Genomic DNA, 25,704 nt, shown 5'->3' with positions numbered 1-25,704 from the left:
CAGCTCTCATCCAGAGTCCCCGCCGCCTGCTCCCCAGGTGCCGGGGGGAGGCGCACACCCAACTCCACTTTGCGCTCCAGCCCGACCGACCCAGCCCTTAACCTACATTATTATGAGCCACCTTTTTTTTTACATTTTTTTTTACTGTGCAAGAGTTAGATCCAGTGGAGTCACCCCATATTCTGTCCAGTTAAGTCAGTTGTCAACAGAAATAACACAAACACCACTTAACGAAAAGACAAACACAGGGCCCATATAGAATTTCTGCGGACAGATTCAGATGGTCATATTACAGAAGATCTCGACTGCTCCAAGGGCAAACCTCCGGGAGTCTGAAGGAGACCAAAGACCTTACAGATGGGACAAGAACTCTGCAGCAGTCCCTGTTCTCTTCGTCCCCAGATACAGATTGGACCTACCCAGGTCCCAGATGAGGAATCGGGACATCTCCCGTTTCCTGCGGGGTGTGCCCTGCAAGCGTGTCCACTTGGGCAGTGACCCTCCACAGATTCAGAATACAGATACAACGGCCAATGCTTCAGATTCATTGTTTAACGAACAAACAAACAAATTCACCCAGTCAACTGGAGCAAACCTTCGGGGTTGAAGTAGCTGAGGGGCTTTTTGGGGATCACAATCCCAGACAAGCCCCCAAATATGTTGTGCCCAGATCATTAGATCCCCGCAGAGACCCCCAGAGAGTTGATCACACCAAACTGCAAGAGCAAGGTTTCTTCGGGAGTACAAGCCACAACAGGGACCCCATCCAACGAACCCATGCAGCAGAGGAAGGAGTGAGGCCCCAGTCTTTGTTTGGGAGTGTTTTTAAAGGAAAAATGGGCTACATCAGCAGGAAAAAAGAGTTCATACAGCATGGAAGCTTTGGGTACAGGGAGTTGCAGTGGGGGCTTACAGCACAGGAGCTTTGGGGGCAGGGAGTTACTTTGTTTAGCAATCTCTACTGTGCTGTCCTTGGTCTACCGAGCTAGCTGTCCCTGGTAAAGTTTGATATCTCTGGAATGCCTGAATGCCTGCTTTTACAAGGACCTGGGTCTGCTATGGGAAATGGAGGCTGCTTTTTTTATTGTTTTAAAATGGAGTAATTTTGGTTCTTCACCACCTGGGTCTGTTACCCAGATCCTGCCTTGTGATGAGGGATGATGAGGCTGGCAGGGAGGCAGCTGTCGCCTCTGCATGGGCAGCGGAGGCTGGGGCCCAGTGGCTGTAGAAAAAGGCTGCCCTGGCTCAAAGCTGAAGAGCCCTGGAGGCGGAGCCTAATAAAGAATGTGTAAATAAAGGTCAGGTGTCATAAAGGGTGGGGTGGGGTGCACAGTTGCTAAGGCACGTGCTCCAAGGGGCTGCCATAATCCATCAGCTCCTGCTCAGGGCATACTGCATGTGCCCCAGCAGCCTGAGTCACTGTATCCTGAAAACCCCGTCAATGACCCATCTGTGCCTGTGGGTCCCATGGCTCCTCTTCAAGTGGCAACTGCTGTGGCTGCTGGTCCAGGCGACTCAGCCTCTGGAGTGGACCCAGGACCTGGTCCAGATGACCTCCAGCCTCCCTTGGCTCTCTGAGCCCTGGTCTTCCCACTCCTCGAACTTCCCACCTGAATCACCTGACCCGCTCAGACCCCCGGCAGACCCCGCAGCTTTGATGACCTGCGGTCTTCTGCTCTCTCCCAGATGCTGGCCTCGCCTCAAGAGTCCACTGTGAGTTTGCTTCCTTTTCTGGAACTGCCCCCAGAGCCAGAACAGCTTTCTGTTCCGTACCAGTATTTCAATAGGCTGACTCGACAACAGAGGCTACCAGAGGTGATTCCCGTGCTAGACGGGGATCAGGATCAGCCCCTGGCTCTGCCTCCTCGACTGGAAGGAAATGCTCACCAGTCATTGGAAGCACTCGTTCTGCCTCTAGACAGTCAGAGTTCACAAGGAAACAAGTTGATTGTTTCACCCCTGACTCCCAAGAAAGATCTAGCTCGGCGTCGACGGCTTCCTAAGGTTGGTGTTGGAACTCCAGACAAAGCAGACAAGCTTCAGGGTCAAAATCAAGTTTTGCTGGCTGACTATGGGGTCTATCCTGGTGGTTTTCATACAGAATCCCAGGAGAACCCAGGGGAAACTGCACAGCCCTCTGAGCAGGCTGAACCATCTCAATTCCTGCTGGAGGGCCAGACTCAAAATCCAGAGACTCAGGAGCCCATCCAATCCTCCTCCCCACAGCAAGAAGAACAAGCTCCGCCTCCACAGCCCATTGAACCAGATGAACCTTCTTCACCCCAGCAAGAGGGCCCAGGTGCAGACCTGCAGCAGCCCGAGGAAGAAGCATCTCCGTTGCAGCAGGAGGCCCCCGCTCAGAATCCATTTGCTACTGCAGAAGTAGTAGGTCAGGCATCAGTGTATCATGATCCTAACACTCCATCCTCACCTCAGATTGTAGCTCTCCAAGCAAACTTCCCCAGCGTCACACTGAAACCTGCAGACACGGAGCTGACAGAAGCCTCAGGGGCAGGTGAGGAAGTTCAATCTACTCCAAGCACGGAGCAGGCTCCAGCTCAGCCTCTGGGGCATCCTGAGGGAGTGGGACTCCCCTCAGCCCAACAAGAGGCCCCAGTGCAGACTCTGGAATTCCCTGGGAGGGTGGAATCTTGGACTCAAGAGGGTCTAGCTCAGACTTCAGATCTCCCTGAGGAGACTGGACCTTTCTCTACCCAAAACGATGCCACAGCTCAGCCCTCAGAGTATGCTGAGGAAGTCAGCCCATCTGTAGGCCAGCAGGGGGCCCCAGCTCAGCCTCCAGGCCTGCCTGTGACCACTGAATATTCCCCAGCAATCAGGAGCAGCCTGCTCAGCCTTCTGAGTCTCCCGAGATCGAACCTTCTAGAAGCCAAGTGGAAGACCCGGAGAAGCCTTTGGCACTCCCTGTGGAAGTCAAATCTCCAGTACAGCAAGATCCCCAAGCTCAAGCGCTAGACTCTCCTGAAGAGACTATCATAGCTCAGACAACACAGATTCAGAAGGGGACAGACTGGTCTCTAGATCAGAATCAAGATCACTGTTATAACCTGCCCAACGTGACCATCAAGCCTGCAGATGTGGCGCTGACCATAACTCCGGAGCCTACCATGGAGCGGGACTCTGCTCCAGCGCAGCAGGAGGGCTCTGCTCAGACTCCAGGCCCTCCTGTGGAGACAGAACCCTATATTAGTGAACAGGAGCAGCCCACTCAGTATGTTGAGTCTTCTGTAGAGAACAAACCCTCTCCAGCCCAGCAGGAGACCCCATATCAAACTCTGGGCCCTTCCCTGGAGACAGAAGCTTCTCCAGCCCAGCAGGAACCCCCAGAGCAGACTCCGGTCCCTTCTGCAGAGACGGAACCTTCCCCATTCCAGCAGGCACCCAGAGCTCACACTGCACGCCCTTCCGTGGAGGCAGAACCTTCTCCCCGTGAACAGGAGCAGATAGCTCAGTATGCGGAGGCTCTGGTGGAGACTCAGCCTCCTCCAGGCCCTCCCGTGGAGACAGAGACTTCTCTCAGAGAACAGCAGCAGATTGCTCAGTACGCGGAGGCCCTGGTGGAGACTCAAGCTCCTCCAGGCCAGCTGGAGGCCCTAGCTCTGACTCCAGTCCCTCCTATGGAGACAGAACCTTATATCAGTGAGCAGGAGCAACCAAGGCAGCCCTCTGAGTCTTCTGAGGAGGTTGAGTCTTCTGGAAAGAAGACAGAAGTCCCAACCCAGCCTCCAAGTCCTCACGCAGTGACCATTTTATCTCCCGGTCACTATCAAGTTCAGCAGTACGACTTGCACAATGTGACTACTAAACCTCCAGACCTGCAGCTGACCGTAACACCAAAACCTGCAGCAGAAGTGGAAACATTTCCAGTCAGCCATCAGGCCACGACAACTCAGGCCTCAGTCCCAGCTATGCCTCCAAAGCCTCTTGAAGAGGTTGAACCATTGCCAATTCAATCCCCAGAAGTAATGCAGGATGAGAAACCCTCCATGACCCAACAGGAGGAAACAGCTGAAAATGTACAGACCCCAAGGAGGCTGAGCCTTCTCCAATCCATCAGGAAGCCCAAGCTCTGAGGCCCAGGCGCAACTGCCCTGTGCCAAGCTCACCTCCAAAACAGGCATCCTGATGAAGCTCCTCAGTGAGCAGCAGGAAGAAAAGATAGCCAAGGAAGAATGGGACACAGAGCAGTGGAGGACTGAGACCTATATCAATGAGAGTACAGAAGCCCCGAGTGGACAGAAAGAGCAGGAGTCGAGTAAGGTGAGGACAGGAGACCTGCACTTTCCCATCACTTAGGAGACCCCACATGGGAAGACCAGGGGCTCCCAGTCCAGATCCCTTGGCTCTCTGAGCCCTGGTCTTCCCACTCCTTGAATGTCCCACCTGAATCGCCTGACTCGCTCACACCCATGGCAGACCCTGGCGGCTTTGATTACCTGGGGTCTTCTGCTCCCTTCCAGGTGCTGGCACACCACACCCACTTCCATGCCTACTCCTTCTCTGGGCACCTCTCCCTCCTTCCTCTAGTCTCATATTCAAGAGCAACAATTGGCCACCAGGCACCTACCCAGATGTCCTGGCCGCACACCTCAAGAACGCCTTTGCTGGCACCTTGGCTCACCTGTTTGACCCACCCAAGGAACCCCTTTACAGGTAACTTAGTTCTTTGTTTCTATTCATAGGATCTTACCTAGCCATATGGCCTGCTGCCTCTGCCAATTTAAACATACTATCAAGAGTGTCTGCATGACCATCAAGCCTGGCAAATGCGACACATTGGCGTGAGTTGGAACTACCTGATGATCTTTTTTTTTAATTTTTATTTGTTTTAAATTTCTTACTTTAAAATTTTAGGGACAAGTTTAAAGTAACAATGTGATTAACTGCTATATTTTTATTCATCCATTCAGATTTCAACTCCCTAAATTGCTAAACTGCTCCCTTGCTAAAAGTCAGGTTCCCAATTACCACTATGTAATTTAATAATGTAACTTACATATGCACAAAGGATCATGAAAAAGAGATGGAAGGGGAAGGAAGTAATGTTGGGAACCACACATGTGGTGTTCTGTGCTCTTGGGTGCTTTGCTTTCCAATGATAACTCATTTGCACACAGTCTATAAACTGGTTTTCTATGTGTTGGGCCTCAAGGGCCCTCTGTCTTATAGAACAGGTCTACACTGCTCACTGCGGTTGTTTGTTTTTGCACTTGTAGAGAAGAGTACAAGTGATGCTGTTTTATTGGGAGCCTGGGAGTTTCTGGTCCCATAACCAGAAATGGCTGCCTGGCTCCTCTGATGCAGTCGGAAGGCTCCTCCATTCCTGTAGACTGTCCAACTCTGAACCTGCTCTGAGTCTCACACTTTTCTATCCACAGAACACTCGGGTACTTTTAAGTATCTTTCTGTAGATGAGGGTTATTACCACTGATGTCATGACTTCCAAAATGTGACCACTTTCTTCCTTAGACAGCTTGAATTCGGATCTCAGGCAGGGATCTGAGGCATTAGCACAGTGATAACTGTATACCCATCTACACAGTGTTGCTCACCTTCCAGACCAGTTTCCTACCAATTATATTATTCCCTTCGTCTCAAGAGGTGAGAAGGACAAGCATTGTTAATCTCCCTTTACAAGGGTGGGAAAGAACACATTGAGGTGAGGAGCAAGGCCCCTTGGCTTGACCACCTCTGCCCTCACTCCCCTTACATGCCTATCTTTTGCCATGGACACCTGTGATGGCAGCAAGAACACAGGGCCACAGGGAGGGAGGGAGGGAGGGAGGGAGGGAGGGAGGGAGGGAGGGAGGAAGCCTGTGCTCCCTCAGCATGAGGCAGGACTGTGCAATGATGTGGCTGAGAAGCAGGGGCAGAGCCACAGAAGGGGCAGCTGGGTGGGGCCATTTGTCCTCCAGCCTTATTCTAAGCCTGGAGTGGTTGGTCATTGGAAACCAATGAAATAATACTGATCATAGTTACTGCTTTTTAACACTGTGAACTCTTCTGAATGCCCCTCTCAAAAATACCTTTTTCTCCTTTGTTGTTGCCTTTTCATAAGGTTTGAGTTTGGTTTTACTTTTCTCTCTAAAGTCTCAATGATCGCTGGCGCCCCAGCTCAATAGGCTAATCCTCCACCTAGCGGCACTGGCCCACTTGGTTCTAGTCCCGGTCGGGGAGCTGGATTCTTTCCCGGTTGCCCCTCTTCCAGGCCAGCTCTCTGCTGTGGCCAGGGAAGGCAGTGGAGGATGGCCCAAGTGCTTGGGCCCTGCACCCCATGGGAGACCAAGAGAAGCACCTGGCTCCTGCCTTTGGATCTGCGCGGTGCACAGGCCACAGCACGCCAGCCGTGGCGGCCATTGGAGGGCAAACCAACGGCAAAAGGAAGACCTTTCTCTCTGTTTCTCTCTCTCTCACTGTCCACTCTGCCCGTCAAAAAATTCTTTTTAAAGTTTAAAGTCTCAATGGTACCCCAAATATTAGATTTGACTCCTAATTTAATTGATCAGAGTGTAGGGCTGTGGACTGACATAAAACTGTCCCAGCAGTCTTCTGTGCCAAAAAGCAGTCTCTTCTTTTTTTGACAGTTGAAGAAGCATCTATAGGGAACCCAAAGGGGGCATTCATGAAGATATTGCAAGCCTGGAAGAACAATACCAGCAAGCAGCTGACTATTGAGCCAGAGAACTCAGTATCAAGGAGAAACAGTGTGGACTTCCCAGGCCGCATGAGTGAACAGCGGGACCTCAACGATGAAAGTGACGTTATTAGTGCACTTATTATTGCCTTATTTCTCAGAGGAAAATCTACAAAATGTAGAATCAACATTATTACCATTCATTACACTGCTTTTTTCAAATGTGCAAGATAGAGATAAGTCCCTGAGCTATGTGAAAACCCACATAAGGAGGCCCTCTCATCCTTACAGAAATAAGTTGAGAAAGCTCTATTTTCTGGAGAATTTGTTAGATGAAGTTATTCAAGAAAAAAATCGATGAGGTTAAAAAGGAAGAAAAAGCCACACTTATGCAGCCTATCCTGTTAGGTCCTCAATTTAACCCTCAAATCCTCCTAAAGAAATCAGAAACTGCCCCATCACAGAAGAACAGCCTGGCAACCATGCCAAGTGTGGGGTACAGGCTGCAGAGAGTGAAAAAAGTCACCAAGGGGCCAAAGGGCTTACGGGAAAGGCACCTCCAGGAGATGAGGAAGAGCCTCGGGAGGAGACAGGGCACCTGGCCCTTTGCGGAGAGCATTGGGGGAAGAAGGCTTGGGAGAGCAGGCTCCAGGGAGCTGAAGGAGCTTCAAGTGGCTCAGAGGCCCAGGCAGGTGGCCGGAAACTCCTTGCACATGGAGCCCTTGCTCACGAAGGAACGTGAGGCTGCAGCCCCCTCTTTCCTGAAGAAACACATCCTGGGCAGGCCTTCTACCTCCCCTCCAAAATCTCTCTCTGAGATCAACAACAAAGGAAGACTTAACCTACACCATTTTTGTCTTAGAAGATGCCAATGCTAGAGCCAAAAATAAGGCGGCAGGGAAACCAATCTCGCATTCCAGACAGAATTACCGCTTTCATAAAACTCGCTCTCTCTCACCTGGTCCTCCGAACCCCCAAGGCCAAACTGAGTCAGAAGTTCAGAAGGAAAAATTCCCTCAACAGGCTGACGGCTGGGAAGAGGCCTCCGTTCCCTGCACTGCGGAGTCTCATAAATTCCCCATCCGGAGAGGCTTTCTCATCCCCCGGAGGCCTGCATTCTCAGGGGAGTCCTCCTCTGAGAGAATTGGCACTTTCAGAACCTTCTATAGAAGACACGGGAGGAAAACCATTCCGGAGGGCGTGTTTTCGAAGAAAATATTTTGACAGAAAACACCACTGTGCATGAAGAAACGCTCCCTGGCGACAAAATGCACATAGATCCTTCAGCTACAGATTCTGCTGGGACCGAGTTCAACGTAATGCCAACTGTGGACCAAACCAAGGAAACACAGTGGGAATACCCCAGCGAGGGCACTGAAGCCCTCACCATGCCCGCAGGCTTCACCTACCCCGTGATGCTGTCCCAGGGAGAACAGTTTGAAATTCAGCTGAATCAGCAGCTACGGTCCCTCATCCCCAACACGGACATGAAAAAGCTCATTTCTCACGTCATCCGCACTCTGAAAATGGACTGCTCTGAGGCCCAGGCGCAACTGCCCTGTGCCAAGCTCATCTCCAAAACAGGCATCCTGATGAAGCTCCTCAGTGAGCAGCAGGAAGAAAAGATAGCCAAGAAAGAATGGGACACAGAGCAGTGGAGGACTGAGACCTATATCAATGAGAGTACAGAAGCCCCGAGTGGACAGAAAGAGCAGGAGTCGAGTAAGGTGAGGACAGGAGACCTGCACTTTCCCATCACTTAGGAGACCCCACATGGGAAGACCAGGGGCTCCCAGTCCAGATCCCTTGGCTCTCTGAGCCCTGGTCTTCCCACTCCTTGAATGTCCCACCTGAATCGCCTGACTCGCTCACACCCATGGCAGACCCTGGCGGCTTTGATTACCTGGGGTCTTCTGCTCCCTTCCAGGTGCTGGCACACCACACCCACTTCCATGCCTACTCCTTCTCTGGGCACCTCTCCCTCCTTCCTCTAGTCTCATATTCAAGAGCAACAATTGGCCACCAGGCACCTACCCAGATGTCCTGGCCGCACACCTCAAGAACGCCTTTGCTGGCACCTTGGCTCACCTGTTTGACCCACCCAAGGAACCCCTTTACAGGTAACTTAGTTCTTTGTTTCTATTCATAGGATCTTACCTAGCCATATGGCCTGCTGCCTCTGCCAATTTAAACATACTATCAAGAGTGTCTGCATGACCATCAAGCCTGGCAAATACGACACATTGGCGTGAGTCGGAACTACCTGATGATCTTTTTTTTTTTTTTAATTTTTATTTGTTTTAAATTTCTTACTTTAAAATTTTAGGGACAAGTTTAAAGTAACAATGTGATTAACTGCTATATTTTTATTCATCCATTCAGATTTCAACTCCCTAAATTGCTAAACTGCTCCCTTGCTAAAAGTCAGGTTCCCAATTACCACTATGTAATTTAATAATGTAACTTACATATGCACAAAGGATCATGAAAAAGAGATGGAAGGGGAAGGAAGTAATGTTGGGAACCACACATGTGGTGTTCTGTGCTCTTGGGTGCTTTGCTTTCCAATGATAACTCATTTGCACACAGTCTATAAACTGGTTTTCTATGTGTTGGGCCTCAAGGGCCCTCTGTCTTATAGAACAGGTCTACACTGCTCACTGCGGTTGTTTGTTTTTGCACTTGTAGAGAAGAGTACAAGTGATGCTGTTTTATTGGGAGCCTGGGAGTTTCTGGTCCCATAACCAGAAATGGCTGCCTGGCTCCTCTGATGCAGTCGGAAGGCTCCTCCATTCCTGTAGACTGTCCAACTCTGAACCTGCTCTGAGTCTCACACTTTTCTATCCACAGAACACTCGGGTACTTTTAAGTATCTTTCTGTAGATGAGGGTTATTACCACTGATGTCATGACTTCCAAAATGTGACCACTTTCTTCCTTAGACAGCTTGAATTCGGATCTCAGGCAGGGATCTGAGGCATTAGCACAGTGATAACTGTATACCCATCTACACAGTGTTGCTCACCTTCCAGACCAGTTTCCTACCAATTATATTATTCCCTTCGTCTCAAGAGGTGAGAAGGACAAGCATTGTTAATCTCCCTTTACAAGGGTGGGAAAGAACACATTGAGGTGAGGAGCAAGGCCCCTTGGCTTGACCACCTCTGCCCTCACTCCCCTTACATGCCTATCTTTTGCCATGGACACCTGTGATGGCAGCAAGAACACAGGGCCACAGGGAGGGAGGGAGGGAGGGAGGGAGGGAGGGAGGGAGGGAGGAAGCCTGTGCTCCCTCAGCATGAGGCAGGACTGTGCAATGATGTGGCTGAGAAGCAGGGGCAGAGCCACAGAAGGGGCAGCTGGGTGGGGCCATTTGTCCTCCAGCCTTATTCTAAGCCTGGAGTGGTTGGTCATTGGAAACCAATGAAATAATACTGATCATAGTTACTGCTTTTTAACACTGTGAACTCTTCTGAATGCCCCTCTCAAAAATACCTTTTTCTCCTTTGTTGTTGCCTTTTCATAAGGTTTGAGTTTGGTTTTACTTTTCTCTCTAAAGTCTCAATGATCGCTGGCGCCCCAGCTCAATAGGCTAATCCTCCACCTAGCGGCACTGGCCCACTTGGTTCTAGTCCCGGTCGGGGAGCTGGATTCTTTCCCGGTTGCCCCTCTTCCAGGCCAGCTCTCTGCTGTGGCCAGGGAAGGCAGTGGAGGATGGCCCAAGTGCTTGGGCCCTGCACCCCATGGGAGACCAAGAGAAGCACCTGGCTCCTGCCTTTGGATCTGCGCGGTGCACAGGCCACAGCACGCCAGCCGTGGCGGCCATTGGAGGGCAAACCAACGGCAAAAGGAAGACCTTTCTCTCTGTTTCTCTCTCTCTCACTGTCCACTCTGCCCGTCAAAAAATTCTTTTTAAAGTTTAAAGTCTCAATGGTACCCCAAATATTAGATTTGACTCCTAATTTAATTGATCAGAGTGTAGGGCTGTGGACTGACATAAAACTGTCCCATCAGTCTTCTGTGCCAAAAAGCAGTCTCTTCTTTTTTTGATAGTTGAAGAAGCATCTATAGGGAACCCAAAGGGGGCATTCATGAAGATATTGCAAGCCTGGAAGAACAATACCAGCAAGCAGCTGACTATTGAGCCAGAGAACTCAGTATCAAGGAGAAACAGTGTGGACTTCCCAGGCCGCATGAGTGAACAGCGGGACCTCAACGATGAAAGTGACGTTATTAGTGCACTTATTATTGCCTTATTTCTCAGAGGAAAATCTACAAAATGTAGAATCAACATTATTACCATTCATTACACTGCTTTTTTCAAATGTGCAAGATAGAGATAAGTCCCTGAGCTATGTGAAAACCCACATAAGGAGGCCCTCTCATCCTTACAGAAATAAGTTGAGAAAGCTCTATTTTCTGGAGAATTTGTTAGATGAAGTTATTCAAGAAAAAAATCGATGAGGTTAAAAAGGAAGAAAAAGCCACACTTATGCAGCCTATCCTGTTAGGTCCTCAATTTAACCCTCAAATCCTCCTAAAGAAATCAGAAACTGCCCCATCACAGAAGAACAGCCTGGCAACCATGCCAAGTGTGGGGTACAGGCTGCAGAGAGTGAAAAAAGTCACCAAGGGGCCAAAGGGCTTACGGGAAAGGCACCTCCAGGAGATGAGGAAGAGCCTCGGGAGGAGACAGGGCACCTGGCCCTTTGCGGAGAGCATTGGGGGAAGAAGGCTTGGGAGAGCAGGCTCCAGGGAGCTGAAGGAGCTTCAAGTGGCTCAGAGGCCCAGGCAGGTGGCCGGAAACTCCTTGCACATGGAGCCCTTGCTCACGAAGGAACGTGAGGCTGCAGCCCCCTCTTTCCTGAAGAAACACATCCTGGGCAGGCCTTCTACCTCCCCTCCAAAATCTCTCTCTGAGATCAACAACAAAGGAAGACTTAACCTACACCATTTTTGTCTTAGAAGATGCCAATGCTAGAGCCAAAAATAAGGCGGCAGGGAAACCAATCTCGCATTCCAGACAGAATTACCGCTTTCATAAAACTCGCTCTCTCTCACCTGGTCCTCCGAACCCCCAAGGCCAAACTGAGTCAGAAGTTCAGAAGGAAAAATTCCCTCAACAGGCTGACGGCTGGGAAGAGGCCTCCGTTCCCTGCACTGCGGAGTCTCATAAATTCCCCATCCGGAGAGGCTTTCTCATCCCCCGGAGGCCTGCATTCTCAGGGGAGTCCTCCTCTGAGAGAATTGGCACTTTCAGAACCTTCTATAGAAGACACGGGAGGAAAACCATTCCGGAGGGCGTGTTTTCGAAGAAAATATTTTGACAGAAAACACCACTGTGCATGAAGAAACGCTCCCTGGCGACAAAATGCACATAGATCCTTCAGCTACAGATTCTGCTGGGACCGAGTTCAACGTAATGCCAACTGTGGACCAAACCAAGGAAACACAGTGGGAATACCCCAGCGAGGGCACTGAAGCCCTCACCATGCCCGCAGGCTTCACCTACCCCGTGATGCTGTCCCAGGGAGAACAGTTTGAAATTCAGCTGAATCAGCAGCTACGGTCCCTCATCCCCAACACGGACATGAAAAAGCTCATTTCTCACGTCATCCGCACTCTGAAAATGGACTGCTCTGAGGCCCAGGCGCAACTGCCCTGTGCCAAGCTCATCTCCAAAACAGGCATCCTGATGAAGCTCCTCAGTGAGCAGCAGGAAGAAAAGATAGCCAAGAAAGAATGGGACACAGAGCAGTGGAGGACTGAGACCTATATCAATGAGAGTACAGAAGCCCCGAGTGGACAGAAAGAGCAGGAGTCGAGTAAGGTGAGGACAGGAGACCTGCACTTTCCCATCACTTAGGAGACCCCACATGGGAAGACCAGGGGCTCCCAGTCCAGATCCCTTGGCTCTCTGAGCCCTGGTCTTCCCACTCCTTGAATGTCCCACCTGAATCGCCTGACTCGCTCACACCCATGGCAGACCCTGGCGGCTTTGATTACCTGGGGTCTTCTGCTCCCTTCCAGGTGCTGGCACACCACACCCACTTCCATGCCTACTCCTTCTCTGGGCACCTCTCCCTCCTTCCTCTAGTCTCATATTCAAGAGCAACAATTGGCCACCAGGCACCTACCCAGATGTCCTGGCCGCACACCTCAAGAACGCCTTTGCTGGCACCTTGGCTCACCTGTTTGACCCACCCAAGGAACCCCTTTACAGGTAACTTAGTTCTTTGTTTCTATTCATAGGATCTTACCTAGCCATATGGCCTGCTGCCTCTGCCAATTTAAACATACTATCAAGAGTGTCTGCATGACCATCAAGCCTGGCAAATACGACACATTGGCGTGAGTCGGAACTACCTGATGATCTTTTTTTTTTTTTTTAATTTTTATTTGTTTTAAATTTCTTACTTTAAAATTTTAGGGACAAGTTTAAAGTAACAATGTGATTAACTGCTATATTTTTATTCATCCATTCAGATTTCAACTCCCTAAATTGCTAAACTGCTCCCTTGCTAAAAGTCAGGTTCCCAATTACCACTATGTAATTTAATAATGTAACTTACATATGCACAAAGGATCATGAAAAAGAGATGGAAGGGGAAGGAAGTAATGTTGGGAACCACACACGTGGTGTTCTGTGCTCTTGGGTGCTTTGCTTTCCAATGATAACTCATTTGCACACAGTCTATAAACTGGTTTTCTATGTGTTGGGCCTCAAGGGCCCTCTGTCTTATAGAACAGGTCTACACTGCTCACTGCGGTTGTTTGTTTTTGCACTTGTAGAGAAGAGTACAAGTGATGCTGTTTTATTGGGAGCCTGGGAGTTTCTGGTCCCATAACCAGAAATGGCTGCCTGGCTCCTCTGATGCAGTCGGAAGGCTCCTCCATTCCTGTAGACTCTGAACCTGCTCTGAGTCTCACACTTTTCTATCCACAGAACACTCGGGTACTTTTAAGTATCTTTCTGTAGATGAGGGTTATTACCACTGATGTCATGACTTCCAAAATGTGACCACTTTCTTCCTTAGACAGCTTGAATTCGGATCTCAGTCAGGGATCTGAGGCATTAGCACAGTGATAACTGTATACCCATCTACACAGTGTTGCTCACCTTCCAGACCAGTTTCCTACCAATTATATTATTCCCTTCGTCTCAAGAGGTGAGAAGGACAAGCATTGTTAATCTCACTTTACAAGGGTGGGAAAGAACACATTGAGGTGAGGAGCAAGGCCCCTTGGCTTGACCACCTCTGCCCTCACTCCCCTTACATGCCTATCTTTTGCCATGGACACCTGTGATGGCAGCAAGAACACAGGGCCACAGGGAGGGAGGGAGGGAGGGAGGGAGGAAGCCTGTGCTCCCTCAGCATGAGGCAGGACTGTGCAATGATGTGGCTGAGAAGCAGGGGCAGAGCCACAGAAGGGGCAGCTGGGTGGGGCCATTTGTCCTCCAGCCTTATTCTAAGCCTGGAGTGGTTGGTCATTGGAAACCAATGAAATAATACTGATCATAGTTACTGCTTTTTAACACTGTGAACTCTTCTGAATGCCCCTCTCAAAAATACCTTTTTCTCCTTTGTTGTTGCCTTTTCATAAGGTTTGAGTTTGGTTTTACTTTTCTCTCTAAAGTCTCAATGATCGCTGGCGCCCCAGCTCAATAGGCTAATCCTCCACCTAGCGGCACTGGCCCACTTGGTTCTAGTCCCGGTCGGGGAGCTGGATTCTTTCCCGGTTGCCCCTCTTCCAGGCCAGCTCTCTGCTGTGGCCAGGGAAGGCAGTGGAGGATGGCCCAAGTGCTTGGGCCCTGCACCCCATGGGAGACCAAGAGAAGCACCTGGCTCCTGCCTTTGGATCTGCGCGGTGCACAGGCCACAGCACGCCAGCCGTGGCGGCCATTGGAGGGCAAACCAACGGCAAAAGGAAGACCTTTCTCTCTGTTTCTCTCTCTCTCACTGTCCACTCTGCCCGTCAAAAAATTCTTTTTAAAGTTTAAAGTCTCAATGGTACCCCAAATATTAGATTTGACTCCTAATTTAATTGATCAGAGTGTAGGGCTGTGGACTGACATAAAACTGTCCCAGCAGTCTTCTGTGCCAAAAAGCAGTCTCTTCTTTTTTTGACAGTTGAAGAAGCATCTATAGGGAACCCAAAGGGGGCATTCATGAAGATATTGCAAGCCTGGAAGAACAATACCAGCAAGCAGCTGACTATTGAGCCAGAGAACTCAGTATCAAGGAGAAACAGTGTGGACTTCCCAGGCCGCATGAGTGAACAGCGGGACCTCAACGATGAAAGTGACGTTATTAGTGCACTTATTATTGCCTTATTTCTCAGAGGAAAATCTACAAAATGTAGAATCAACATTATTACCATTCATTACACTGCTTTTTTCAAATGTGCAAGATAGAGATAAGTCCCTGAGCTATGTGAAAACCCACATAAGGAGGCCCTCTCATCCTTACAGAAATAAGTTGAGAAAGCTCTATTTTCTGGAGAATTTGTTAGATGAAGTTATTCAAGAAAAAAATCGATGAGGTTAAAAAGGAAGAAAAAGCCACACTTATGCAGCCTATCCTGTTAGGTCCTCAATTTAACCCTCAAATCCTCCTAAAGAAATCAGAAACTGCCCCATCACAGAAGAACAGCCTGGCAACCATGCCAAGTGTGGGGTACAGGCTGCAGAGAGTGAAAAAAGTCACCAAGGGGCCAAAGGGCTTACGGGAAAGGCACCTCCAGGAGATGAGGAAGAGCCTCGGGAGGAGACAGGGCACCTGGCCCTTTGCGGAGAGCATTGGGGGAAGAAGGCTTGGGAGAGCAGGCTCCAGGGAGCTGAAGGAGCTTCAAGTGGCTCAGAGGCCCAGGCAGGTGGCCGGAAACTCCTTGCACATGGAGCCCTTGCTCACGAAGGAACGTGAGGCTGCAGCCCCCTCTTTCCTGAAGAAACACATCCTGGGCAGGCCTTCTACCTCCCCTCCAAAATCTCTCTCTGAGATCAACAACAAAGGAAGACTTAACCTACACCATTTTTGTCTTAGAAGATGCCAATGCTAGAGCCAAAAATAAGGCGGCAGGGAAACCAATCTCGCATTCCAGACAGAATTACCGCTTTCATAAAACTCGCTCTCTCTCACCTGGTCCTCCGAACCCCCAAGGCCAAACTGAGTCAGAAGTTCAGAAGGAAAAATTCCCTCAACAGGCTGACGGCTGGGAAGAGGCCTCCGTTCCCTGCACTGCGGAGTCTCATAAATTCCCCATCCGGAGAGGCTTTCTCATCCCCCGGAGGCCTGCATTCTCAGGGGAGTCCTCCTCTGAGAGAATTGGCACTTTCAGAACCTTCTATAGAAGACACGGGAGGAAAACCATTCCGGAGGGCGTGTTTTCGAAGAAAATATTTTGACAGAAAACACCACTGTGCATGAAGAAACGCTCCCTGGCGACAAAATGCACATAGATCCTTCAGCTACAGATTCTGCTGGGACCGAGTTCAACGTAATGCCAACTGTGGACCAAACCAAGGAAACACAGTGGGAATACCCCAGCGAGGGCACTGAAGCCCTCACCATGCCCGCAGGCTTCACCTACCCCGTGATGCTGTCCCAGGGAGAACAGTTTGAAATTCAGCTGAATCAGCAGCTACGGTCCCTCATCCCCAACACGGACATGAAAAAGCTCATTTCTCACGTCATCCGCACTCTGAAAATGGACTGCTCTGAGGCCCAGGCGCAACTGCCCTGTGCCAAGCTCATCTCCAAAACAGGCATCCTGATGAAGCTCCTCAGTGAGCAGCAGGAAGAAAAGATAGCCAAGAAAGAATGGGACACAGAGCAGTGGAGGACTGAGACCTATATCAATGAGAGTACAGAAGCCCCGAGTGGACAGAAAGAGCAGGAGTCGAGTAAGGTGAGGACAGGAGACCTGCACTTTCCCATCACTTAGGAGACCCCACATGGGAAGACCAGGGGCTCCCAGTCCAGATCCCTTGGCTCTCTGAGCCCTGGTCTTCCCACTCCTTGAATGTCCCACCTGAATCGCCTGACTCGCTCACACCCATGGCAGACCCTGGCGGCTTTGATTACCTGGGGTCTTCTGCTCCCTTCCAGGTGCTGGCACACCACACCCACTTCCATGCCTACTCCTTCTCTGGGCACCTCTCCCTCCTTCCTCTAGTCTCATATTCAAGAGCAACAATTGGCCACCAGGCACCTACCCAGATGTCCTGGCCGCACACCTCAAGAACGCCTTTGCTGGCACCTTGGCTCACCTGTTTGACCCACCCAAGGAACCCCTTTACAGGTAACTTAGTTCTTTGTTTCTATTCATAGGATCTTACCTAGCCATATGGCCTGCTGCCTCTGCCAATTTAAACATACTATCAAGAGTGTCTGCATGACCATCAAGCCTGGCAAATACGACACATTGGCGTGAGTCGGAACTACCTGATGATCTTTTTTTTTTTTTTAATTTTTATTTGTTTTAAATTTCTTACTTTAAAATTTTAGGGACAAGTTTAAAGTAACAATGTGATTAACTGCTATATTTTTATTCATCCATTCAGATTTCAACTCCCTAAATTGCTAAACTGCTCCCTTGCTAAAAGTCAGGTTCCCAATTACCACTATGTAATTTAATAATGTAACTTACATATGCACAAAGGATCATGAAAAAGAGATGGAAGGGGAAGGAAGTAATGTTGGGAACCACACATGTGGTGTTCTGTGCTCTTGGGTGCTTTGCTTTCCAATGATAACTCATTTGCACACAGTCTATAAACTGGTTTTCTATGTGTTGGGCCTCAAGGGCCCTCTGTCTTATAGAACAGGTCTACACTGCTCACTGCGGTTGTTTGTTTTTGCACTTGTAGAGAAGAGTACAAGTGATGCTGTTTTATTGGGAGCCTGGGAGTTTCTGGTCCCATAACCAGAAATGGCTGCCTGGCTCCTCTGATGCAGTCGGAAGGCTCCTCCATTCCTGTAGACTGTCCAACTCTGAACCTGCTCTGAGTCTCACACTTTTCTATCCACAGAACACTCGGGTACTTTTAAGTATCTTTCTGTAGATGAGGGTTATTACCACTGATGTCATGACTTCCAAAATGTGACCACTTTCTTCCTTAGACAGCTTGAATTCGGATCTCAGTCAGGGATCTGAGGCATTAGCACAGTGATAACTGTATACCCATCTACACAGTGTTGCTCACCTTCCAGACCAGTTTCCTACCAATTATATTATTCCCTTCGTCTCAAGAGGTGAGAAGGACAAGCATTGTTAATCTCCCTTTACAAGGGTGGGAAAGAACACATTGAGGTGAGGAGCAAGGCCCCTTGGCTTGACCACCTCTGCCCTCACTCCCCTTACATGCCTATCTTTTGCCATGGACACCTGTGATGGCAGCAAGAACACAGGGCCACAGGGAGGGAGGGAGGGAGGGAGGGAGGGAGGGAGGGAGGGAGGAAGCCTGTGCTCCCTCAGCATGAGGCAGGACTGTGCAATGATGTGGCTGAGAAGCAGGGGCAGAGCCACAGAAGGGGCAGCTGGGTGGGGCCATTTGTCCTCCAGCCTTATTCTAAGCCTGGAGTGGTTGGTCATTGGAAACCAATGAAATAATACTGATCATAGTTACTGCTTTTTAACACTGTGAACTCTTCTGAATGCCCCTCTCAAAAATACCTTTTTCTCCTTTGTTGTTGCCTTTTCATAAGGTTTGAGTTTGGTTTTACTTTTCTCTCTAAAGTCTCAATGATCGCTGGCGCCCCAGCTCAATAGGCTAATCCTCCACCTAGCGGCACTGGCCCACTTGGTTCTAGTCCCGGTCGGGGAGCTGGATTCTTTCCCGGTTGCCCCTCTTCCAGGCCAGCTCTCTGCTGTGGCCAGGGAAGGCAGTGGAGGATGGCCCAAGTGCTTGGGCCCTGCACCCCATGGGAGACCAAGAGAAGCACCTGGCTCCTGCCTTTGGATCTGCGCGGTGCACAGGCCACAGCACGCCAGCCGTGGCGGCCATTGGAGGGCAAACCAACGGCAAAAGGAAGACCTTTCTCTCTGTTTCTCTCTCTCTCACTGTCCACTCTGCCCGTCAAAAAATTCTTTTTAAAGTTTAAAGTCTCAATGGTACCCCAAATATTAGATTTGACTCCTAATTTAATTGATCAGAGTGTAGGGCTGTGGACTGACATAAAACTGTCCCAGCAGTCTTCTGTGCCAAAAAGCAGTCTCTTCTTTTTTTGACAGTTGAAGAAGCATCTATAGGGAACCCAAAGGGGGCATTCATGAAGATATTGCAAGCCTGGAAGAACAATACCAGCAAGCAGCTGACTATTGAGCCAGAGAACTCAGTATCAAGGAGAAACAGTGTGGACTTCCCAGGCCGCATGAGTGAACAGCGGGACCTCAACGATGAAAGTGACGTTATTAGTGCACTTATTATTGCCTTATTTCTCAGAGGAAAATCTACAAAATGTAGAATCAACATTATTACCATTCATTACACTGCTTTTTTCAAATGTGCAAGATAGAGATAAGTCCCTGAGCTATGTGAAAACCCACATAAGGAGGCCCTCTCATCCTTACAGAAATAAGTTGAGAAAGCTCTATTTTCTGGAGAATTTGTTAGATGAAGTTATTCAAGAAAAAAATCGATGAGGTTAAAAAGGAAGAAAAAGCCACACTTATGCAGCCTATCCTGTTAGGTCCTCAATTTAACCCTCAAATCCTCCTAAAGAAATCAGAAACTGCCCCATCACAGAAGAACAGCCTGGCAACCATGCCAAGTGTGGGGTACAGGCTGCAGAGAGTGAAAAAAGTCACCAAGGGGCCAAAGGGCTTACGGGAAAGGCACCTCCAGGAGATGAGGAAGAGCCTCGGGAGGAGACAGGGCACCTGGCCCTTTGCGGAGAGCATTGGGGGAAGAAGGCTTGGGAGAGCAGGCTCCAGGGAGCTGAAGGAGCTTCAAGTGGCTCAGAGGCCCAGGCAGGTGGCCGGAAACTCCTTGCACATGGAGCCCTTGCTCACGAAGGAACGTGAGGCTGCAGCCCCCTCTTTCCTGAAGAAACACATCCTGGGCAGGCCTTCTACCTCCCCTCCAAAATCTCTCTCTGAGATCAACAACAAAGGAAGACTTAACCTACACCATTTTTGTCTTAGAAGATGCCAATGCTAGAGCCAAAAATAAGGCGGCAGGGAAACCAATCTCGCATTCCAGACAGAATTACCGCTTTCATAAAACTCGCTCTCTCTCACCTGGTCCTCCGAACCCCCAAGGCCAAACTGAGTCAGAAGTTCAGAAGGAAAAATTCCCTCAACAGGCTGACGGCTGGGAAGAGGCCTCCGTTCCCTGCACTGCGGAGTCTCATAAATTCCCCATCCGGAGAGGCTTTCTCATCCCCCGGAGGCCTGCATTCTCAGGGGAGTCCTCCTCTGAGAGAATTGGCACTTTCAGAACCTTCTATAGAAGACACGGGAGGAAAACCATTCCGGAGGGCGTGTTTTCGAAGAAAATATTTTGACAGAAAACACCACTGTGCATGAAGAAACGCTCCCTGGCGACAAAATGCACATAGATCCTTCAGCTACAGATTCTGCTGGGACCGAGTTCAACGTAATGCCAACTGTGGACCAAACCAAGGAAACACAGTGGGAATACCCCAGCGAGGGCACTGAAGCCCTCACCATGCCCGCAGGCTTCACCTACCCCGTGATGCTGTCCCAGGGAGAACAGTTTGAAATTCAGCTGAATCAGCAGCTACGGTCCCTCATCCCCAACACGGACATGAAAAAGCTCATTTCTCACGTCATCCGCACTCTGAAAATGGACTGCTCTGAGGCCCAGGCGCAACTGCCCTGTGCCAAGCTCATCTCCAAAACAGGCATCCTGATGAAGCTCCTCAGTGAGCAGCAGGAAGAAAAGATAGCCAAGAAAGAATGGGACACAGAGCAGTGGAGGACTGAGACCTATATCAATGAGAGTACAGAAGCCCCGAGTGGACAGAAAGAGCAGGAGTCGAGTAAGGTGAGGACAGGAGACCTGCACTTTCCCATCACTTAGGAGACCCCACATGGGAAGACCAGGGGCTCCCAGTCCAGATCCCTTGGCTCTCTGAGCCCTGGTCTTCCCACTCCTTGAATGTCCCACCTGAATCGCCTGACTCGCTCACACCCATGGCAGACCCTGGCGGCTTTGATTACCTGGGGTCTTCTGCTCCCTTCCAGGTGCTGGCACACCACACCCACTTCCATGCCTACTCCTTCTCTGGGCACCTCTCCCTCCTTCCTCTAGTCTCATATTCAAGAGCAACAATTGGCCACCAGGCACCTACCCAGATGTCCTGGCCGCACACCTCAAGAACGCCTTTGCTGGCACCTTGGCTCACCTGTTTGACCCACCCAAGGAACCCCTTTACAGGTAACTTAGTTCTTTGTTTCTATTCATAGGATCTTACCTAGCCATATGGCCTGCTGCCTCTGCCAATTTAAACATACTATCAAGAGTGTCTGCATGACCATCAAGCCTGGCAAATACGACACATTGGCGTGAGTCGGAACTACCTGATGATCTTTTTTTTTTTTTTAATTTTTATTTGTTTTAAATTTCTTACTTTAAAATTTTAGGGACAAGTTTAAAGTAACAATGTGATTAACTGCTATATTTTTATTCATCCATTCAGATTTCAACTCCCTAAATTGCTAAACTGCTCCCTTGCTAAAAGTCAGGTTCCCAATTACCACTATGTAATTTAATAATGTAACTTACATATGCACAAAGGATCATGAAAAAGAGATGGAAGGGGAAGGAAGTAATGTTGGGAACCACACATGTGGTGTTCTGTGCTCTTGGGTGCTTTGCTTTCCAATGATAACTCATTTGCACACAGTCTATAAACTGGTTTTCTATGTGTTGGGCCTCAAGGGCCCTCTGTCTTATAGAACAGGTCTACACTGCTCACTGCGGTTGTTTGTTTTTGCACTTGTAGAGAAGAGTACAAGTGATGCTGTTTTATTGGGAGCCTGGGAGTTTCTGGTCCCATAACCAGAAATGGCTGCCTGGCTCCTCTGATGCAGTCGGAAGGCTCCTCCATTCCTGTAGACTGTCCAACTCTGAACCTGCTCTGAGTCTCACACTTTTCTATCCACAGAACACTCGGGTACTTTTAAGTATCTTTCTGTAGATGAGGGTTATTACCACTGATGTCATGACTTCCAAAATGTGACCACTTTCTTCCTTAGACAGCTTGAATTCGGATCTCAGTCAGGGATCTGAGGCATTAGCACAGTGATAACTGTATACCCATCTACACAGTGTTGCTCACCTTCCAGACCAGTTTCCTACCAATTATATTATTCCCTTCGTCTCAAGAGGTGAGAAGGACAAGCATTGTTAATCTCCCTTTACAAGGGTGGGAAAGAACACATTGAGGTGAGGAGCAAGGCCCCTTGGCTTGACCACCTCTGCCCTCACTCCCCTTACATGCCTATCTTTTGCCATGGACACCTGTGATGGCAGCAAGAACACAGGGCCACAGGGAGGGAGGGAGGGAGGGAGGGAGGGAGGGAGGGAGGGAGGGAGGAAGCCTGTGCTCCCTCAGCATGAGGCAGGACTGTGCAATGATGTGGCTGAGAAGCAGGGGCAGAGCCACAGAAGGGGCAGCTGGGTGGGGCCATTTGTCCTCCAGCCTTATTCTAAGCCTGGAGTGGTTGGTCATTGGAAACCAATGAAATAATACTGATCATAGTTACTGCTTTTTAACACTGTGAACTCTTCTGAATGCCCCTCTCAAAAATACCTTTTTCTCCTTTGTTGTTGCCTTTTCATAAGGTTTGAGTTTGGTTTTACTTTTCTCTCTAAAGTCTCAATGATCGCTGGCGCCCCAGCTCAATAGGCTAATCCTCCACCTAGCGGCACTGGCCCACTTGGTTCTAGTCCCGGTCGGGGAGCTGGATTCTTTCCCGGTTGCCCCTCTTCCAGGCCAGCTCTCTGCTGTGGCCAGGGAAGGCAGTGGAGGATGGCCCAAGTGCTTGGGCCCTGCACCCCATGGGAGACCAAGAGAAGCACCTGGCTCCTGCCTTTGGATCTGCGCGGTGCACAGGCCACAGCACGCCAGCCGTGGCGGCCATTGGAGGGCAAACCAACGGCAAAAGGAAGACCTTTCTCTCTGTTTCTCTCTCTCTCACTGTCCACTCTGCCCGTCAAAAAATTCTTTTTAAAGTTTAAAGTCTCAATGGTACCCCAAATATTAGATTTGACTCCTAATTTAATTGATCAGAGTGTAGGGCTGTGGACTGACATAAAACTGTCCCAGCAGTCTTCTGTGCCAAAAAGCAGTCTCTTCTTTTTTTGACAGTTGAAGAAGCATCTATAGGGAACCCAAAGGGGGCATTCATGAAGATATTGCAAGCCTGGAAGAACAATACCAGCAAGCAGCTGACTATTGAGCCAGAGAACTCAGTATCAAGGAGAAACAGTGTGGACTTCCCAGGCCGCATGAGTGAACAGCGGGACCTCAACGATGAAAGTGACGTTATTAGTGCACTTATTATTGCCTTATTTCTCAGAGGAAAATCTACAAAATGTAGAATCAACATTATTACCATTCATTACACTGCTTTTTTCAAATGTGCAAGATAGAGATAAGTCCCTGAGCTATGTGAAAACCCACATAAGGAGGCCCTCTCATCCTTACAGAAATAAGTTGAGAAAGCTCTATTTTCTGGAGAATTTGTTAGATGAAGTTATTCAAGAAAAAAATCGATGAGGTTAAAAAGGAAGAAAAAGCCACACTTATGCAGCCTATCCTGTTAGGTCCTCAATTTAACCCTCAAATCCTCCTAAAGAAATCAGAAACTGCCCCATCACAGAAGAACAGCCTGGCAACCATGCCAAGTGTGGGGTACAGGCTGCAGAGAGTGAAAAAAGTCACCAAGGGGCCAAAGGGCTTACGGGAAAGGCACCTCCAGGAGATGAGGAAGAGCCTCGGGAGGAGACAGGGCACCTGGCCCTTTGCGGAGAGCATTGGGGGAAGAAGGCTTGGGAGAGCAGGCTCCAGGGAGCTGAAGGAGCTTCAAGTGGCTCAGAGGCCCAGGCAGGTGGCCGGAAACTCCTTGCACATGGAGCCCTTGCTCACGAAGGAACGTGAGGCTGCAGCCCCCTCTTTCCTGAAGAAACACATCCTGGGCAGGCCTTCTACCTCCCCTCCAAAATCTCTCTCTGAGATCAACAACAAAGGAAGACTTAACCTACACCATTTTTGTCTTAGAAGATGCCAATGCTAGAGCCAAAAATAAGGCGGCAGGGAAACCAATCTCGCATTCCAGACAGAATTACCGCTTTCATAAAACTCGCTCTCTCTCACCTGGTCCTCCGAACCCCCAAGGCCAAACTGAGTCAGAAGTTCAGAAGGAAAAATTCCCTCAACAGGCTGACGGCTGGGAAGAGGCCTCCGTTCCCTGCACTGCGGAGTCTCATAAATTCCCCATCCGGAGAGGCTTTCTCATCCCCCGGAGGCCTGCATTCTCAGGGGAGTCCTCCTCTGAGAGAATTGGCACTTTCAGAACCTTCTATAGAAGACACGGGAGGAAAACCATTCCGGAGGGCGTGTTTTCGAAGAAAATATTTTGACAGAAAACACCACTGTGCATGAAGAAACGCTCCCTGGCGACAAAATGCACATAGATCCTTCAGCTACAGATTCTGCTGGGACCGAGTTCAACGTAATGCCAACTGTGGACCAAACCAAGGAAACACAGTGGGAATACCCCAGCGAGGGCACTGAAGCCCTCACCATGCCCGCAGGCTTCACCTACCCCGTGATGCTGTCCCAGGGAGAACAGTTTGAAATTCAGCTGAATCAGCAGCTACGGTCCCTCATCCCCAACACGGACATGAAAAAGCTCATTTCTCACGTCATCCGCACTCTGAAAATGGACTGCTCTGAGGCCCAGGCGCAACTGCCCTGTGCCAAGCTCATCTCCAAAACAGGCATCCTGATGAAGCTCCTCAGTGAGCAGCAGGAAGAAAAGATAGCCAAGAAAGAATGGGACACAGAGCAGTGGAGGACTGAGACCTATATCAATGAGAGTACAGAAGCCCCGAGTGGACAGAAAGAGCAGGAGTCGAGTAAGGTGAGGACAGGAGACCTGCACTTTCCCATCACTTAGGAGACCCCACATGGGAAGACCAGGGGCTCCCAGTCCAGATCCCTTGGCTCTCTGAGCCCTGGTCTTCCCACTCCTTGAATGTCCCACCTGAATCGCCTGACTCGCTCACACCCATGGCAGACCCTGGCGGCTTTGATTACCTGGGGTCTTCTGCTCCCTTCCAGGTGCTGGCACACCACACCCACTTCCATGCCTACTCCTTCTCTGGGCACCTCTCCCTCCTTCCTCTAGTCTCATATTCAAGAGCAACAATTGGCCACCAGGCACCTACCCAGATGTCCTGGCCGCACACCTCAAGAACGCCTTTGCTGGCACCTTGGCTCACCTGTTTGACCCACCCAAGGAACCCCTTTACAGGTAACTTAGTTCTTTGTTTCTATTCATAGGATCTTACCTAGCCATATGGCCTGCTGCCTCTGCCAATTTAAACATACTATCAAGAGTGTCTGCATGACCATCAAGCCTGGCAAATACGACACATGGGCGTGAGTCGGAACTACCTGATGATCTTTTTTTTTTTTTTAATTTTTATTTGTTTTAAATTTCTTACTTTAAAATTTTAGGGACAAGTTTAAAGTAACAATGTGATTAACTGCTATATTTTTATTCATCCATTCAGATTTCAACTCCCTAAATTGCTAAACTGCTCCCTTGCTAAAAGTCAGGTTCCCAATTACCACTATGTAATTTAATAATGTAACTTACATATGCACAAAGGATCATGAAAAAGAGATGGAAGGGGAAGGAAGTAATGTTGGGAACCACACACGTGGTGTTCTGTGCTCTTGGGTGCTTTGCTTTCCAATGATAACTCATTTGCACACAGTCTATAAACTGGTTTTCTATGTGTTGGGCCTCAAGGGCCCTCTGTCTTATAGAACAGGTCTACACTGCTCA

At 49.4% G+C, this 25,704-nt stretch overlaps 2 protein-coding genes across 2 annotated transcripts in view; one reads left to right on the top strand and one right to left on the bottom strand.

The window, feature by feature from the left end:
* LOC103347106 (uncharacterized) overlaps window positions 1-25,704 on the bottom strand; it is a 189,164-nt gene that overhangs the window by 61,414 nt on the left and 102,046 nt on the right. The window lies entirely within an intron of this gene.
* On the top strand, window positions 1,357-3,451 carry LOC103347368 (leucine-rich repeat-containing protein 37B). Its single transcript, XM_070061472.2, is given in 2 exon segments — window positions 1,357-1,640; window positions 1,643-3,451. Coding segments are annotated over 2 exon segments (1,578 nt in total). The 5' UTR covers window positions 1,357-1,396; the 3' UTR covers window positions 2,977-3,451.

The sequence above is a fragment of the Oryctolagus cuniculus genome, chromosome 17 (assembly GCF_051225735.1).
Source record: "Oryctolagus cuniculus isolate XC-2025 breed Fujian yellow rabbit chromosome 17, ASM5122573v1, whole genome shotgun sequence".
NCBI lineage: Eukaryota > Metazoa > Chordata > Mammalia > Lagomorpha > Leporidae > Oryctolagus > Oryctolagus cuniculus.
This window is presented reverse-complemented; position numbering and strand designations above follow the sequence as displayed.